Source organism: Bos indicus, chromosome 10, assembly GCF_029378745.1.
Source record: "Bos indicus isolate NIAB-ARS_2022 breed Sahiwal x Tharparkar chromosome 10, NIAB-ARS_B.indTharparkar_mat_pri_1.0, whole genome shotgun sequence".
Taxonomy (NCBI): Eukaryota; Metazoa; Chordata; class Mammalia; order Artiodactyla; family Bovidae; genus Bos; species Bos indicus.
The window spans coordinates 52,447,931-52,464,878 of record NC_091769.1 but is presented as its reverse complement, the minus strand read 5'-3'; the positions used below and the strand labels follow the sequence as shown (position 1 = coordinate 52,464,878).

Genomic DNA, 16,948 nt, shown 5'->3' with positions numbered 1-16,948 from the left:
TTACAGCACCACCTGCAGCACACAAGAATCGCTGTCTCTCCCAGCCCTTCTAGCACCAATTTTCTCAGTCGGTAGTTTCAGGCAAATTTAATAGATATGAAAGGATAACTAGTGACTGTTTTTAATTGTTAAAGTTTTTTTTTTTTTTTTTATCAAAATCGAACATTTTTCCTTAAGTATGTTTCTTGTGTTCTATTTTGTATAAATGGTTTGTTTTTCATGATGGAGTATTATATTTTTTGATACCAGGTGGAACTTAAAATATTTTATCACAAAAATGTCTAATTCACTCAGGACAAAGAGGGTAATAATGAATCATTGCCTAGATTCAACAAACAGCAAGATTTGGCCACATTTGCCTCATCTCCACCTTCTTTTCCTTTTATTTTTTCCTTTGTGGAATTATTTTAAAAGGCAAGTCCCAGACATTCTACGTGTTTCACTAGGCATCTCTAAAGCATGTGTACTTTTTCCTTCTGTAATCATAATTAGTTATTATTACATGTTAGTTTTCACAGCTAACAAAATCAATGATAATTCTTCATCCCATTTGATATCGGTCTGTAATACCATTTTCCAAAATGTCTTTAAAAAGTCTTTTAATAGTACTTTGCTCCAATCAGCATACAGAGAAGTCCACTATACTTGGTTGGTAGGTTTCTAAAGTCCTTTGATCTAGAGCATGCTCCGTTTACTCCCCTCTCGCCCCCAACTCAAGTTTACCCCGACCTAGTGACTTACTGCAGGAACTAAGTCAGCTGTCCTATAAATGTTCCCACATTCTGAATTTGACTTTTTGTCTCCTTATTAGCTTGATTGGATTCTGTTTCAACTTTTTTTAGTCAGGGTAGGCAAGACTGCTTCCTGGGTGATTCATTTTGTACTGCTCCAGGGGCACATATTATCTGGTGATCCCACTTTGGGTGATGGTGAGGCTGGCTGTGGATTCAGGTGGTGACAGCCCTCAACACAATTATCAGGTTCCTCATCAGCTTTGCTGCTCAGCATTTCATCTGTCCATGAAAGTTGCTTGAGTCTGTTAGTAATATTTCCTAGGTATCACACAATGGTGATTTCCAAATTCTCTCCTTCCTTCTCCATTTATTACCTGGAATTCTTCTGTAAAGTAAAACTTCTTTCCTCATAAACTGGGACTTTTTCTTAGTAATCTCAACATGCAGTTTGTGCAAGTAAGGCAGGATAAATGCTTTATCCTTTTCTCTAAATCTTCATGTTTCTAAGTAAGGAGTTGGTTCCGCTGTCATTTCCAATTGTTGCTGCTTTGTTTTTTCTTTTTTAAGAATCATAAAATGCTCAGGGTTTTAAAAAATATATATATATATATTCCCTGTGTTTTACTTAATTACACTCTTTTTGATGTACAAATTGTCCTGTCTTTGACCCAAGGGAGACCCTTCATGTCTTTGTTTTCAGGTAGAATAAGGTGTCTCAGGCTTATCTAGTATATTTTTAAAAAGAAAACAAAAATTATGAGTTCATACTGATACTTTCATTTCAAATCTAACAAAACTTTTTTTTACCTCTTTGATTTCATACTCATATTTATTTCTCTTACACTAAAGACCTTGGTTCCAAATGTTATTATACAACCTATCAAATAGTTTCAAAATATAATACTAACATTACTATCCAGATTTTCCCAGTGAGTGAGAAGTTTTGTTGCAATTCTTTTTATCTTTAGAACGCATCCACTAAAAATATCCAGTCAAATTACCTTCTTCTAACAGTGCCTGAATTACTTCTTTTAACCAATTTGATATACAGTTAAGTTCCTTTATTTCAGTTTGTTTTCAAATTTTAGGATTCACTTTTTCCCCCCTTTTTGGTTTTTATTTTTTGAATCTATAAAATGTGCTTCCAAGATTGAACCTGTGTAACAAGGTTATTATCAGAAAAGTCTTTCTTCTGTCTCTTCCTTCTAATTTCCTCCCTCTCCCTGTTGGTAAATATTAAGACTTGTTTGATCTTTGTAGTGTTTCTTTTTGCACATATTCATTCATACGTCTTCAGCAGTTTTACACCAAAATATTCATTCATATGTCTTCAGCAGTTTTACACCAAAGCCAGCATACCATACATTCTTTACGATATACTGTATCAGGGTTTTAGAGATCTTCACTTTTTCTTGAAGGTTACAAGGAAATCCATTGTTACGATGTACCATAGTTTTATCAGCCACTTATTGATGGAGTTCTGTCTTTGTGTGTGTGTGTTGCCTAAAATCCTATGTCCAAGTCATTTCATATTTTGGCTAATGTATCTATAGGATCTATTCCTCGAAATAGAATTGCTGGCTCAAAGGTTAAGTGTAATTGTACACTTGTACTTCTTTTACTTATTGCTAGAGTCCCTTCTGTAGGAATTGTATCATTTTGCACAGAGAGAGATTTTTTAAAAAGGTTCTGCAAATGCTCAAATTTCATATAAAAATTATTGGAAAATTAGTGCATTCTTCCAAATCACATATTATTTATTGAACCCACACTCTGTTCCCACTATTGTCCAAGACATGGCCTGGTACAGAGCACTCTGGTTCCTGCTTTTAGGAAACCTGCAATTTGTCCATGGAGACATGATTTGTGAATGAAAAACAAATGGTACTCCAAGATAGATATAGTATAAAAACAAAGGGAAAAAACCCAGCTCAAGTCCCTGTCTTTCAGAGGACTTCCCTGCTTGCCCCAGGCCTCATGAGTCCTCAATCCTCTGAATTTCATTATTACTTTCAGTGACAGTGACCTTTTTCCCAGAGCAAAACTTTTGACACTTAGTTGAACAAATATAAATATACAAACAGGACCAACAGAGCCGAATGTTGGAAATACAGGCTGTGGCATAAATTCAAGCTGAATAAATTTTTTATGTAGAGTTACGTCTGCACTTCTCAAAGCATCAGTGAAGTTTTCCTAAGGGTTCCACAGCAAAATCAGTGCAGAAATGTTAGGCTAAATAAACCTAATGAAACAGCTCCACAACCATGTTTGATGTCCCAAGCTTACCTGGGCACAGAACCCGCCTCTCCATGGAGCACCTCATGTTAATACTGTTGCACAGAACACAGAAGAACCAAAATGTAGTTTCTGTTTGAATGAAAGCCAAAGGCTTCTCTTCTAGTTGATTAACTTGTACAGTTCTGCATTTTTGATTAACAATGTCCAATTTGTTTCTTTCCAGATTGAATCACTAAAAAAGAAGGTGCAGCAGAAACAACTCTTAATATTGCAGCTTTTAGAAAAGATATCTTTCTTAGAAGGAGAGGTAAGAAGCCATGTTTCTTCATGCTGGTGTCTTCTCTACCATTAAATTTTATGTTGCTGAGCCTACCGCTGACACTTAATTAAAAATATGGCTATTTCCTGGCCTTATAAAATTGATTGAAGGTTAACTGCCAACATTGAAAATGAGGTTCTGACAGCTAGTTTTTCTTTACCAATCTGACTCTCCTCATCCCCCCTTGCTACCCACCTCTGCTTTTTGGCTCCCATTTTTCTTATTCAGGAATTTTCTTAGCAAGTTGGATAGGCTGCTGATGAATACTGATAATTCCCCACATCTGTGTTGTGCTTTATAATTTGCCAAGTATTTTCACGTACATCTCTCACATGATTTTCTCAACAACTTTAAGAAAGGCAAGATGAGGTTTATTCTCTCAATAATAACAACAAAAAGGCACAGGGAAGGCAGGTAGCTTTTCTCAAGGTTACACAGTTCAGTGCCAGAGCTAGGCTGAGAGACAGACCCCTCACCCAGTTCTCTTCTGTGACCTTGAGTCAACACACTTTAGAGGTGACTTGTTGTTTAATCACTGTCGTGTGCTACTCTTTGTGACTCAATGGACTGTAGCTCCTCTGTCCAGGGGATTGCCCAGGCAAGGATTTTGGAGTGGGTTGCCATTTCCTTCTCCAGGGGATCTTCTTGACCCAGGGATCGAACCCACATCTTCCGCTTGGCAGGTAGGCTCTTTACCACTGAGCCACCAGGGAAGCCCCAGAGGCGACTTAATTTCACTGAAAACTTCAATGATATTTAGTATTCATGACTTTATGGCCTTTTGAAAGGCATTTTGGGAATTTTGTGGAGGTTCCAGGGAAGGAAATTATGGAGTTGAAAGAACTTTAAGAGCTTAGGTGTTAATAGAAGTGGAAGCCTTCTGTTTTCTCTGAAGGCTTTTTATTAAGAACTTGGCATTGAGCCTCTTCATTTAAGGCTCCGTGAATCTCTCCTTGTCTGTGTCCCGTTTATAGTCCTTCCCCAGTGAGAGACAGCCCAGGAGAGAATGGTGAAGTAAGGACACAGGAAAGTAATGACAGTAATTAAGCTCCTAGTGTGTGTTGGGCGCTTTTACTTTCTGTATCTTTTGTATACCATAGAGGCTAAGAGTGGAATCAGACTTGCCTAGGATTGAACCCTACATTCTTATTAGCTGGGTGACCCTGGAAAGGTTTCTTAGAATTAGAACCTGAGGATGATAACGGCACCTACGTGTGTGTCCATGTGATGGGAGTGCATAGAAAGTAGCTGGCATGCCTAAGCAATCAATCATTTTTTCTTTATTAAGAGGGATGAGTTAGATTATATTTCCTCCATTTTATAGCTAAAGAAACTGAGGTTCAGGGATGTTAAGGAACCCATCCAAAGTGACAATTATAAGTAAGCCTGAGCACTTAACCACCATGTTTGTAGGGGTGGCAAGCAGGGTCTTTGTTTCCTCTGTTTTGGGAGGGCTGCCTATAAAAGTCATAAGCAGAAACCCCTCATGGCCCAGAGGGACCTGAGAGCAGACTCAAAGCCCATGGGCTCATTGTCCTGACAGCTGAGTAAGTGGACATTTGTCCTGTCCCCTGAGTCCAGCTCTAGCTTTATGAATGGAGACTTCTGTATCGAAGACTGTCCTCTGAGATCACAGCTCCCTGTGGAGGAATCACAGCTCCACAGTGAGAGTCAGAGAGAGAGTGACCTGGTGAAAGTCATGGGTTCCGAGAGAGGCTGGTTCCAGGAAGGAGATGCTGACAGGAGAGGCAGAGGGTTACCCAAGACCATGCCCACTCCCTCCCGTCTCCCCCGGCTGGCTGTGTTACCAAGCCGGCTCCCCTGCTGGGAAATTAGAAAATGCCCAAGGGGGGACTGTGCTTTGAGAAGAGCCTTACGTATATGTGTGCTTTTGATTTGGTGAACTCCTCTCTTCTCTTCATTTGGGTTGCCCAGACTCTGAGATGTGGATGTGAGTCTGCTAGTTTAGTTAGGAGGTGATCCCTGAAAGCCCCAGTGAGGAGAGGAGAAATGAGTTAGGGAAAGCATGAAGGCCTCTACCGACGACCTTACTGAGATTGCCACTGGGGACGGCTGCTGCTCACTTGCCCTGGGTTTCCAGGGGAGATGGCGCGCACTAGGTTCTGAGATATCCTTACCAGAAGGTCTGAAAGCTGGGGCATTTGTCCACTAACTCCCATCAGTAGTTGGTTGAGGCCTGCTCCAGGAGGTTGTGGCAATTCTGGCCTGCCCTGGGCAGAGGAAGCCCCCCAGGTAAAAAGTCATGAAGGCATGTCAGGAATTGGTGAGTATCCAGAGCATGGGGGTGGGGTGGCCGTGTCTGCCGTGTGCATCCAAAAAGTCATTCAGAATGGCTTGAAAACTATTTCTCTTTGAGCATTTAAACACTAATTTTAGATTTGGTTGATTAAATTTCCCTAAACTATTTAAATTCCACTACAAATTTAGAATGCCGAATTCCTTTTGATCATGCATCTTAAACAACAGATAAACCGTTATACAACATGTCAAGATTTAATAATACATTTACACTTTAACTTATTCTAAAATATTAAGTATCTTGGGTTTAATTTATATCTTCATTGTTTGTGTTCTTGGTTTTTAAGATCTTCGAAAGGTCTTAGAGTTAACCTAAATGTCATTGTGACATTTTCCAGACAGTTGCACTGATCTTTCATATCCAGAGGACAAGGAATACCTTTTCTGAGCAGCAAAGCCTACAGGATGCTGACTCTTGGAGGGACACCTTCTTGCTTTATGGTATAGGACTAGGTGGCTTCAAGGTGATTCAAACTCAGGACCCCTTATCATTGGGCTGTACTGACCTATCTTTAGTACTATTAAAAATATGTATATTCCTTATTAATACTTTACCATTCTTTGTCAGACTAGGTAAAGATTTCACCTCTTAGGAGATGAGTTTGAGCTCTTGGTTTTCCTCTTCAGGTTGTGTGAGCAGTTGATGATGTTACAAACACACTGCTGTCATCTCCTTTTCAGGCAAGAATACTGGAGTGGGTTGCCATTTCCTTCTCTGGGGGATCTTCCTGACCCAGGGAGGGAACCTGTGTCTCCTGTGTCTCTTGCATTGTGGGCGGATTCTTTACCATCTGGTGATGTCCATGTGTAAAGTCGTCTCTTGTGTTGTTGGAAGAGGGTGTTTGCCATGACCAGTGTGTTCTCTTGGCAAAATTCTGTTAGACTTTGCCCTGCTTCATTTTATACTCTAAGGCCAAACTTGCCTGTTACTCCAGGTATCTCTTGACTTCCTGCTTTTGCATTCCAGTCTCCTATGATGAAAAGGATATCTTCTCTTTGGTGTAGAAGGTATTGTAGGTCTTCACAGAACCATTCAACTTCTTCATCTTTTTCTTCTATGGGGCATAGACTTGGATTACTGTGATGTTGAATGGTTTGCCTTGGAAACAAACCAAAATCATTCTATCATTTTTGAGACTGCACCCAAGTACTGAATTTTGGACTCTTGTTGACTATGAGGACTACTCCATTTCTTCTAAGAGATTCTTGCCCACAGTAGTAGTAGATAATAGTAGATACTAATAGATAATATGGTCATCTGAATTAAATTCACCCATTCCTGTCCATTTTATTTCACTGATTACTAAAATGTTGATGTTCACTCTTGCCATCTCCTGTTTGACCACTTCCAATTTACCTTGATTCATGGACCTAACATCCCAGATTCCTATGCAACATTGTTCTTTACAGCATCGGACCTTACTTTGACCACCAGGCACATCCACAACTGAGCATTATTTCCGCTTTGGCTCAGCCTCTTTATTCCTTTTGTGGCTCTTTCTCTGCTCTTCTCCAGTAGCATACTGATCTGGGGGTGGGGGTGAGGTTCATCTTTCAGTTTCAATCTTTTTTCCTTTTTATGCTATTTATGGGTTTCTCAAGGCAAGAATGCTGAAGCGGTTTGCTATTCCCTTCTCCAGTGTATCAGTGTAGCAAAGTGACTCAGTTATATTCTTTTTCATGACGGTTTATCACAGGATATTGAATATAATTTCTTGTGCTGTATGGTAGAACCCTGTTGTTTAAAGACCATTTTAGTAGTGACAAAATTGGGGAAAATATGTGTTTTTTTAAGATTCTGAGGTTGCACTGACATTTTCTAAATTTATCTAGTTGTTTTGCTTTATAATACAGGGTCCTGTTGGCCACTAAGAATTTCTCTTATTCTTACCTATTCTAACACCAGGAAGTTTTATTCCTTGACTTTCCATTCTCTGCTTTACTGTAATGATGCCAATGATGGTGTTTTAGTTATCTTCAAAAAGTTTTGGTGGACAGAGCGAGTAACCTAGTCCTGTCTGATTAATAAACTAGGTGCTGCTGCTGCTAAGTCACTTCAGTCGTGTCCCACTCTGTGCGACCCCATAGACGTCAGCCACGTCTCCCCCACCAGGCTCCCCCACCCCTGAGATTCTCCAGGCAAGAACACTGGAGTGGGTTGCCATTTCCTTCTCCAATGCATGAAAGTGAAAAGTGAAAGTGAAATCGCTCAGTCGTGTCCAACTCTTAGCGACCCCATGGACCGCAGCCTACCAGGCTCCTCCATCTGTGGGATTTTCCAGGCAAGAGTACTGGAGTGGGGTGCCACTGCCTTCTCCAAATAAACTAGCTACCCTTTGTTAAGGGCCTGACTTCAGACTCTGGAGCTAGACTGCCTGAGTTCCAGTGTCAGCTCTGTGACTTACTAGTATGTGGTCTTGAGCAAGTTACTTAACTGCTTTGTGCCTTAGGTTGCTCATTTGTAAATGGGAGTCCTCTGCACAGAGTTGTTAGGAAGACTAAATTAGTTAATACTAAGTGATTAGAAAAGTATGTGGCTCCCAGTAAATGCCATGTGTTTACTGTTTCCTCAATAGCTAGGTCCCAGGGACTCCTTCTATTGACAACTGATTTATATTTCCTCTTTGTCCTTCTCTTCCTCCTTCTTTTAAATTGAGAATGTAGATTATTTTGGTCCCTGAATTCATCATATGTACTTACTGGTGCAGAAACTCATTAGATTTTGCAACCCCTTCCCCCACCAGATCCCTAGAAGTTTGTGCTAGGCCCCATCAGACTAGGTTTTCATCAGCTGATTCAGAAATCTCCCTGATGCAAAAATATGCCCATTCTATTTTCTTTTTTTTCAAAATATATTTTTATTCACTTATCTCTTGAAGAAATACCCCATCCCTTATTTCCAATATGTTGTAGTTTATGTGCTTAGTTGCTCAGTTATGTCTGACTCTTTGTAACCCATTGACTGTAGCCTGCCAGGCTCCTCTGTCCATGGGATTTTTCAGGCAAGAATACTGAAGTGGGTTGCCATTTCCTTCTCCAGGGGATCTTCCAGACTCAGGGGTTGAACTTGTGTCTTCTGTGTTGCAGGCGATTCTTTACCTGCTGAGAAACTTTTATTAAAGTTATAAGCATCTGGCTTCATAAGGTTCATCAGCTTTCTGAAACTGAACAGATCCCATTTCATTTTTCTCTGCTGAAAATCCTAAACTTATATTCCAACTCCAAAGTCAGAGGAAAGGAGTCAGATGTCTTGGTTTTGTCCGTCCTGCACTTAACATGTGTTGTGTGGTACATAAACCTCTCAACGTGTCTGCTGTGCATTCCTGGGTCAATTGTGAACTTCCCTGTGTGACGCCGGGGCAGCAGCACCAGGCACCACGTGCAGGTTTTATTGGACGTGCATTCTTGTTTAGAGCTCGGGCTGCAGCTCCGGCTGCTCCCTCCCTGGGGCCTCGGGAGCCGGGGAAGGAGGTGGCTGCCGTTCATCTGTGACATAATCTCCCAAAAATGCCAAGAGGTGCCATACCAGGTCCTTCCTTTCTGGAAGGCGCACAGCCTCCCTAGTTCCTGGGTGGTCTGCATTTCACAGCTCAACACAAGGTGGTGGTGTTTGAGAGTAGGAAAACCCTGGAACCTGATTCTCAGTCCTGGAGCAATCTCTTCTGCAGCCCAAGCCAGGCAGTCAGCCGAGGCTGCTCTTTAGTCATAGCCTGTGAGGCTCAGAGCAGAGTGTGTTTGCTTTCCTGTATCAAGATCTACCTTTTAAAATTATTGTTTTTTAAGTATTTCTGTCATCCTGCTCTAATTTTCCTCCTGTTGCCCATATTCAGGCTCTCATCATCCTTTTTTAGGTCCTGTCAACCTTGTATTAATTCATACAAATAAAGCTGAAGCTTTCTAAAGTGTATGGTGACAGATGTTAACTAGACATCCTGCTGTGATCATTTTATAGGGTGTGCAAACACCAAATCATATGTTGGATACCTGAAACCAATAGAATATTATATGGCAATTAAGCCTCCATTTTTAAGAAAGTATGTAATTTAATGAGTGTTGACGGTTGTATATACCCATGAAACCACCACTGCAGACAAGATGCAGAACGTTGCCATCACTCTCAAGATCTATTTCCCCTTGCGGTCCATCTCCCTTCCTATTCACCACCAGGCAACCAGGGATCTTTTTTTTGGACTTGTTTGCATTTTATATAAATAGAATTATATAGTTGTGTGCTCTTTCATGTCTAGTTAGCTTCTTTCACTCAGTGTAATGATTTGAGATATATCCATCTTACATATATTCTTTTTTTGTGGCAGGATATTTTTTATTAAGATACCACAGTTTATTTCTCCATTCCTTATTGAGACACGTTTGGGTTGTTTCCAGCTTGGGGCTATTGTGAATAAAACTGCTGGGAACATTACTGTACAAGTCATTATGTGAACTTAGGGTTTATTCTTTTTTTAAAGTAATTAATTTATTTTAAATGAAGCAAAGATGAATATTTTTAATGATAAAAGGTACAATTCACAAAAAAGATAGACATCATAAACTATTAGACACCTTAACAACAAAGAAACAGACCCATAAAGAAAAAATCAGAAGAAATATAAGGCAAAAGAAAAAATATATAATCATAGACATACTAACATTTCCCTGAGAATATTTTATCAAGTACACAAAAAATAAGAATAGGGGTATCTTGAATGATGTCGTTAATGATTTAAATATAACAGATTTCTATTTAATTTATATTAATCATATCCTACATAAATATATTTAAAATTTTATATCTCATATGTTATCAGATATCCATAGGACATTTAGAAAAACTGGCAAAAAGATAAACATTACTAAATTTCAAAAAGTTTACAAAATTTCTTTAGTGTGTGTGTGATTCAGTTATACATATACACATATGTTATTTTTGAAATTATTTTCCATTATAGGTTATTATAAGATATTGATTATAGTTCCCTGTGCTATACAGTAAACCTTTGTTGCTTGTTGCATATCCATTTTTTAAAATTAGAAATGTAGCATTCTATTCACATTAAGTCAATCAAGTGGAATCTAAATGTCATAAATTTTTTAGTTAGGAAAAATTTCATAAGTTTTCTAAAATATAGATTATATATATGTATACAAAAGCTTTTCTACTACACTTGATAAAGGCTTGAGAAAGAACATAAAAAAAAAGAGAGATGGAGAAATTGGGAGACATAAACTAAATGAAATGGGAGCACTGACTATGAAATAGAAAAAGAGAAACAAACTAGATAAAAGTAAAAGATCCTCATATAGTCCAGTTATTTTTAAACATGGCTACTCACTAGAAACATATCTGGAGCGCTGGCAAAAACACAAAGCAATACCTGGGCATTTGTATTTTTTAGAAAATTCCAAAATAATTCTCATATGCATATGGATTTTTTAAGTGATTACAGGTTTTTCTATTACATGGTTGTTTTGGTGATACAGAATTCTGTAATTTTTCTGCTGACCAATCGTAATACAATGGTACTGAGTAATAGTTACATAATCACAATAGTGAAAGATGTTTGTCAGTTTTCACAATCAATAAAAAGACAAAAAATAAAAGATAATTACAATTGCAAGCCATAGTAGGAACATGATTAACCTAACAATATAAAATAATTACATACAATTTGGGGGGTCAAGCAGAGTGATGTGGTAAGTGAAAGTGCATACATGCACATGTTTTCATCCGCTCAGCCAGTCTGTGTCTTTTGGTTGGTGTATTTAATCCATTTATATTTAAGGTAATTATCCATATGTATAATCCTATTACCATTTTCTTAACTTGCTTTGGGTTTATTTTCTGTAGGTAGGGCTTTTCTGTTCTCTTGTTTTAGGCCTAGAGAATTTCCTTTAGCTTATGTTGTTAAGCTGGTTTGGTGGTGCCGAATTCTCTTTAATTTTCTCTTGTCTGGAAAGCTTTTGATTTCTCCATCAAATCTGAAGGACAGTCTTGTTGGGTGGAATATTCTTGGTTGTAGGTTCTTCCCTTTCATCACTTTAAATATGTCATGCCATTCCCATCTGGCTTGTAGAGTGTCTGTTGAGAAATCAGCTGATAGCCTGATGGGAGTTCCTTTCCATGTTACTTGTCATTTTTCCCTTGTTGCTTTTAGTATTTTATCTCTGTCTTTAATTTTGTCAGTTTGATTACTGTGTGTCTCAGTGTGTTCCTCTTTGTGTTTATCCTGCCTGGGACTCTGTGCTTCCTGGACTTGGTTGATTATTTCCTTTCCCATGTTTGGGAAGTTTTCAGATATTATCTCTTCAAATATTTTCTCAGGTCATTTTTCTCTCTCTTTTCCTTCTGGGTCCCCTATAATGCTAATGTCCGTGCATTTAATGTTTTCCCAGAGGTCTCTTAGGCTGTCTTCATTTCTTTTCTTCTTTTTTCTGTATCCTGTTCTGTGGCAGTGATTTCCACCATTCTGTCCTCCAGGTCATTTATCCATGCTTCTGCCTCAGTTATCCTGCTGTGGATTCCTTCCAGTATATTACTGATCTCTGTTTGTTCTTTAGTTCTTCTAGGTCTTTGGTAAGCATTTCTTGCATCACCTCAATCTTTGCCTCCATTCTTTTTCTGAGATCCTGAATCAACTTCACTATCATTATTCTGAATTCTTTTTCTGAAAGGTTGCCTATCTCCACTTCATTTAGTTGCTTTTCTGGAGTTTTACCTTGTCCCTTCATCTGGGATATAACTTTCTGCTTTTTCATGCTGATTAACTTTCTGTAACGTGGTTTTATTTTAGTTGCTTTGAGATTGTGGTTCTTCTTGTTTCTTCTGTCTACCCTCTCTGATGGAGGAGGCTAAGAGGCTTTTGTAGGCTTCCTGAAGGGAAGGACTGGTGGTGGGAAAAACTAGGTCTTTCTCAGTAAAGCTTTAATCCAATTATCTGCTGATGGATGGGGTTGTGCTCCCTCCCTGGTAATTTTTTGGCCTAAGGCAACTCAGCCCTCGGGTCTAAGGGCTCTATGGTCAGGTTGGTGGTGGCCTCCAAGAAGGTTTACACCAAAGCTGACCTCCCCAGACAGCTGCTGCCAGTCCCATGCCCCTCCCCCAACCCCCGTCCCTCTGGGGAGCCCCTGCTGACACACCTCCACAGGAGACCCTCCAACACAGGTGGTTTTGGTTCAGTTTCCTATGGAGTCACTTCTCCTTTCCTCTGAGTCTTGGTGCACGCAAGGTTTTGTTTTCAGCCTCCAAGACTGGAGTCTCTGGTACCCCAGTCCTGTGGAAATTTTGTAATCAAATCCCACTGGCCTACAAAGTCAGATTCCCTGGGGATTCCCAGTCCCTTTGTCAGGTCCCCAGGCTGGGAAGCCTGACATGGGGTTCCAAACCTTCACAACAGTGGGAGAACTTCTTTGGTATTATTCTTCTCCAGTTTGTGGGTCGCCCACCCAGAGGGTATGGGATTTGTTTTTATCATAATTGTGCCCCTCCTACCATCTAGTTGCGGCTTCTTCTTTGTCTTTGGGTGTGGGGTATCTTTTTTTGGTAGGTTTCAGCGTCTTTCTGTTGATGCTTGTTCAACAGCTAGTTGTGATTCTGGTGCTCTTGCAGGAGATGGGCGCAAATCCTTTTACTCTGCCATCTTGAACCTGAAGCCCGGGTTGATTCTTGTTGAGTGAATTCCTAGTAATGGGATGGCTGGGATGTATGGTAGATAAAGATCTAACTTTTTAAGAAACTATAAAGAGAGTCTACTTTCTCACCAGAAGTTGGACTGTTCCAGTTTCTCTGCATCCTCACCCTTAATACTGTCAGTCTTTTTCACGTGGCCATTCTGGAAGGTATGTGGTGGTATCTCATTATGGTGGTGTTTCCATGGTCACCAGTGATGCCGAGCATGTTTTAAGTGCTTATTAGCCATTTGTATATATTATTTTTTGAAGTGTTTGTTCAGATCTTGGGCCCATTATTTTACTGAGTTTTACTTTTCTTTTTTGTTGTGTTAAGGGTTCTTTATGTATTCTGGATACCAGTTCTTGGTCAGATAAATGTATTGTGAACATTTGCTCCCATTTCATGACCTCCTTTTTCATTTTCTTAATGACACCTTTTGGTATCCATTTTTATTTTTGGTAAAGTTCAATTTATCAATTTGTTATGGTTTCTGCTTTTTAGTTCCTAAGAAATCTTTGTCTACTACAAGGTCACAGAGATTTTCTCCAATGATTTCCTCTAAAAATGATAGGCGTTTTGCTTTTAAATTTAGTTTTAAGATCCATTTGGAGTTAATTTTTGTATTTTGTGTGAAGTAAGGATTGATATTTTTGTTTCACCATAGATATCCTATTATTTCTTTTTAATGCCTCTTTATTCTGATATTGATCATTTGTCCCCTTCCACCCTTCTTTGATCAATCTAAGTAGAGTGTTATTAATTTTGCTGTTTTTTTAAAAACTAAAATAGCTTTTGGCTTTGTGGATAGAGAATATTATCTGTTTTCTGTTTTATTGAGGCTGTTTGCTCTGATATTCATTATTCTCTTCCCTCTAATTATTTTGGTGTTACTTTGCTCTTCTTTTTCTAGCTTCTTGAGGTAGACCTTATAGGTCAGTGATTTTAGACCTTTCTTCTTTTCTAATATACGCTTTTAAATCTATGAATGTCCCTTCCCAGCTCTGCTTCACCTGCAACCTACAAGCTTTAATAAGATGTATTTTTATTATCATCCAGTTCAAAATATTTTCTAATTTCCTTTGAGATTCTTTGACTTATCAATTATTTAGAAGTGTGTTGTTCAGCTTCCAAATATTTGTGGTGTTCTTAGATATCTTATTGTTTTTTATTTCTAATTTAATTGTTATGGTCCTAGAACATGCTTTGTATGGTTTTCATTCTTTTAAATTTAGTTTGACTTGTTTTATGGCTCAGCATATGGTTTCTCTTGGTTGAGTATTATAAAAAAATTCATATTCTGCTGTTTTTGTGTGTGTTATATAAATATCAATTAGATTTAGGTTGTTGATAATATTGTCTGGATTATTTATGATTTTCCTGGTTTTTGTATAACTGTTCTCTTAGTTGCTCAGAGCAGGTATTAAAGTCCCTTGCTATGATTTCAGACTGTCTGTTTAATTTTGTTTTTTACTTCATATATTTTAAAGCTCTCTTATTAGGTACAAACACATTTTTGACTATTGTGTTTTGGCATGAATTGATCTCTTTATGAAATACTGGTCACTACCTTTGTTCATACTCTTTGTCTTAAAGTCTCTTTTATCTGGTATTATAATTTCTGCACTCTTAAGTTTATTGTTTGCATGGTATATTTTTTTCCATCCACTTATTTTTAACTGGTCTGTGTTATTTAAAGTACATCTCCTGTAGACAATATATAGTTAGGTTTTGTTTCTTTATACATTCTGATATTCTTATACTGAAGTGAACAGTCCATTGACATTTAATTTTTATTGACATGGTTGGATTTAGTTCTGCCATTGTTTGTTTTCTATTTAGTCCCTCTGGCTTATTTGCTGGTTTTGTTCCCTTCTCTTGCCTTTTTTTGGACTGTTCCAAAATTTTTTAGAATTCCATTTTAATTCATCCATTCATCAGTTGGCATTGTGTCTTTAATATTTGAGTGGTTGCTCTAGGTACTATAATATACATCATCTAGTGTTCACAGTCTACTTAGAGGTAATATTGTACCATTTAATATAAAATGTAGAAATCTTACAATGATAAGGTCCATTAACCCTTCCCCCTGCTGTCTGAGTTAACCTTATGTATTGTATCTATATATTACTATAAACCCACTGTATATTGCTAGAAGTTTTATGTCATATGTATTTGGAGAAATTAAAATAATTTTCTTTTATGTTTACTCATATAGTATTTATTTCTGATATTCTTCACTCATTCCTGAAAAATCTGAGTTTCTGATACCTCTCTTCAGGGTGAAGAATTTTTATTTAGCATTTTGTGTAGTGCAGACCAGATGGGGACACATTCACTTAGTTTTTCTTATTTGAAAATAAGGCCTGTAGTTCACCTTCATTATGGAAATATATATAGAGTTCTAGGTTGACAGTTTCCTTCATTAGTATTCAGTCTCGTCTGGCTTTCATAGTTTTTGATGAGCAACCTTTGGTAATTCAGATTACTGTTTCCCTATATGTAACAGGATGACTTTCAAGATTTTTCTTTGTGTTTTTCAGTAGTTTGACTGTAATATGCCAAGGTAGGTTTCTCTTTGAATTGGTTGTCTGAGTTTGATGAGATTCTTGAATTGGTTATATTCAAGATTATATATATTGAATCAATATATAATCAATATATTGGTTATATATATAATCAATATATATATCAAGATATATTGATATATATTGAATATATATATTCAATAATATATAATCAATATATTGGTTATAGTCAATTCTTGAATTTATATAAATTTATGTCTCTTACCAAAATGGGAAAATTTCAGCCATTGTTTCTTTTCCCCAAGAACCTGGAGATGTACTACCCCCCACCCAACTGCCCCCTTAGTTTTTTGAATATTTTTTCTGCTCCAGTTTCTTCTTTCCTTCTGTGATTCCAGTGTCCCTATGTTAGGCTTTTAAAAATTGTCTCACATTCCATGAAGTTTCATTTATTATTTTCAACATTATCTTATCTTGATTGAATGACTTCTTTAATGTGTCTTCAAGTTTACTGACTCCTTCCTTTGGCATATCCATTTTTTTCTTAGGGCAATCTAGTGATTGATCTAATTTCAGGCATTGTACTTTTCTGTTCAAAAGTTACCATTTGTTTTCTATTTATATTTTCTGTTTCTGTTTTTTTTTTTTTTCCTCCTTCATCAGTGATGTGCAGGAAAATAGACTTGTAATTGCTTTAGAAGGTAAAGAATCTGGTTAGACCCAACTGCATCCTGCCTTGCTATGGTGGGTGATGGGTTAGATCTCGGTTCAGTTCTTTAAGCCTTGGCTTCATACTTCTTTCACTTTGCTCCACATGTACATGGTTCAGGGGTCTGCTGGAGACTGGAACTGAGTTTATACACAGAATATAGAATTTCAGTATTTTCTGACCCTTCCATTTTGGCTTCCCTCTCACTCTTGGTAATGCTTCTATCCCGTAGACTCCTACTGTTTTGTTTTTTTTTTCCTATCATACAGATGATCTTTCTATCAAATTTTTACTGTGTTTGTGCTGCCTCCACTATGACTATTCTGCTCTTGGGCAAAGCTGCAAACAGAAACAAAAGAATCACAGAGAACCCAGCCAATGCTTGTCAACTGCTCCAAGTTTTACCTCCTGTCTAAAACGTACCTGTCCTTCAGT

The 16,948-nt window shown here is 37.9% G+C and overlaps 1 protein-coding gene across 3 annotated transcripts in view; it reads left to right on the top strand.

Annotated features, from left to right (window-relative positions):
- MYZAP (myocardial zonula adherens protein) overlaps positions 1 to 16,948 on the top strand; it is a 124,499-nt gene that overhangs the window by 84,427 nt on the left and 23,124 nt on the right. For all 3 annotated transcript variants that reach the window (XM_070797497.1, XM_019968764.2, XM_019968762.2), the window contains one exon: positions 3,196 to 3,279. In XM_070797497.1, coding sequence (XP_070653598.1) covers positions 3,196 to 3,279 — 84 coding nt within the window. The remainder of the gene's footprint in view (positions 1 to 3,195; positions 3,280 to 16,948) is intronic.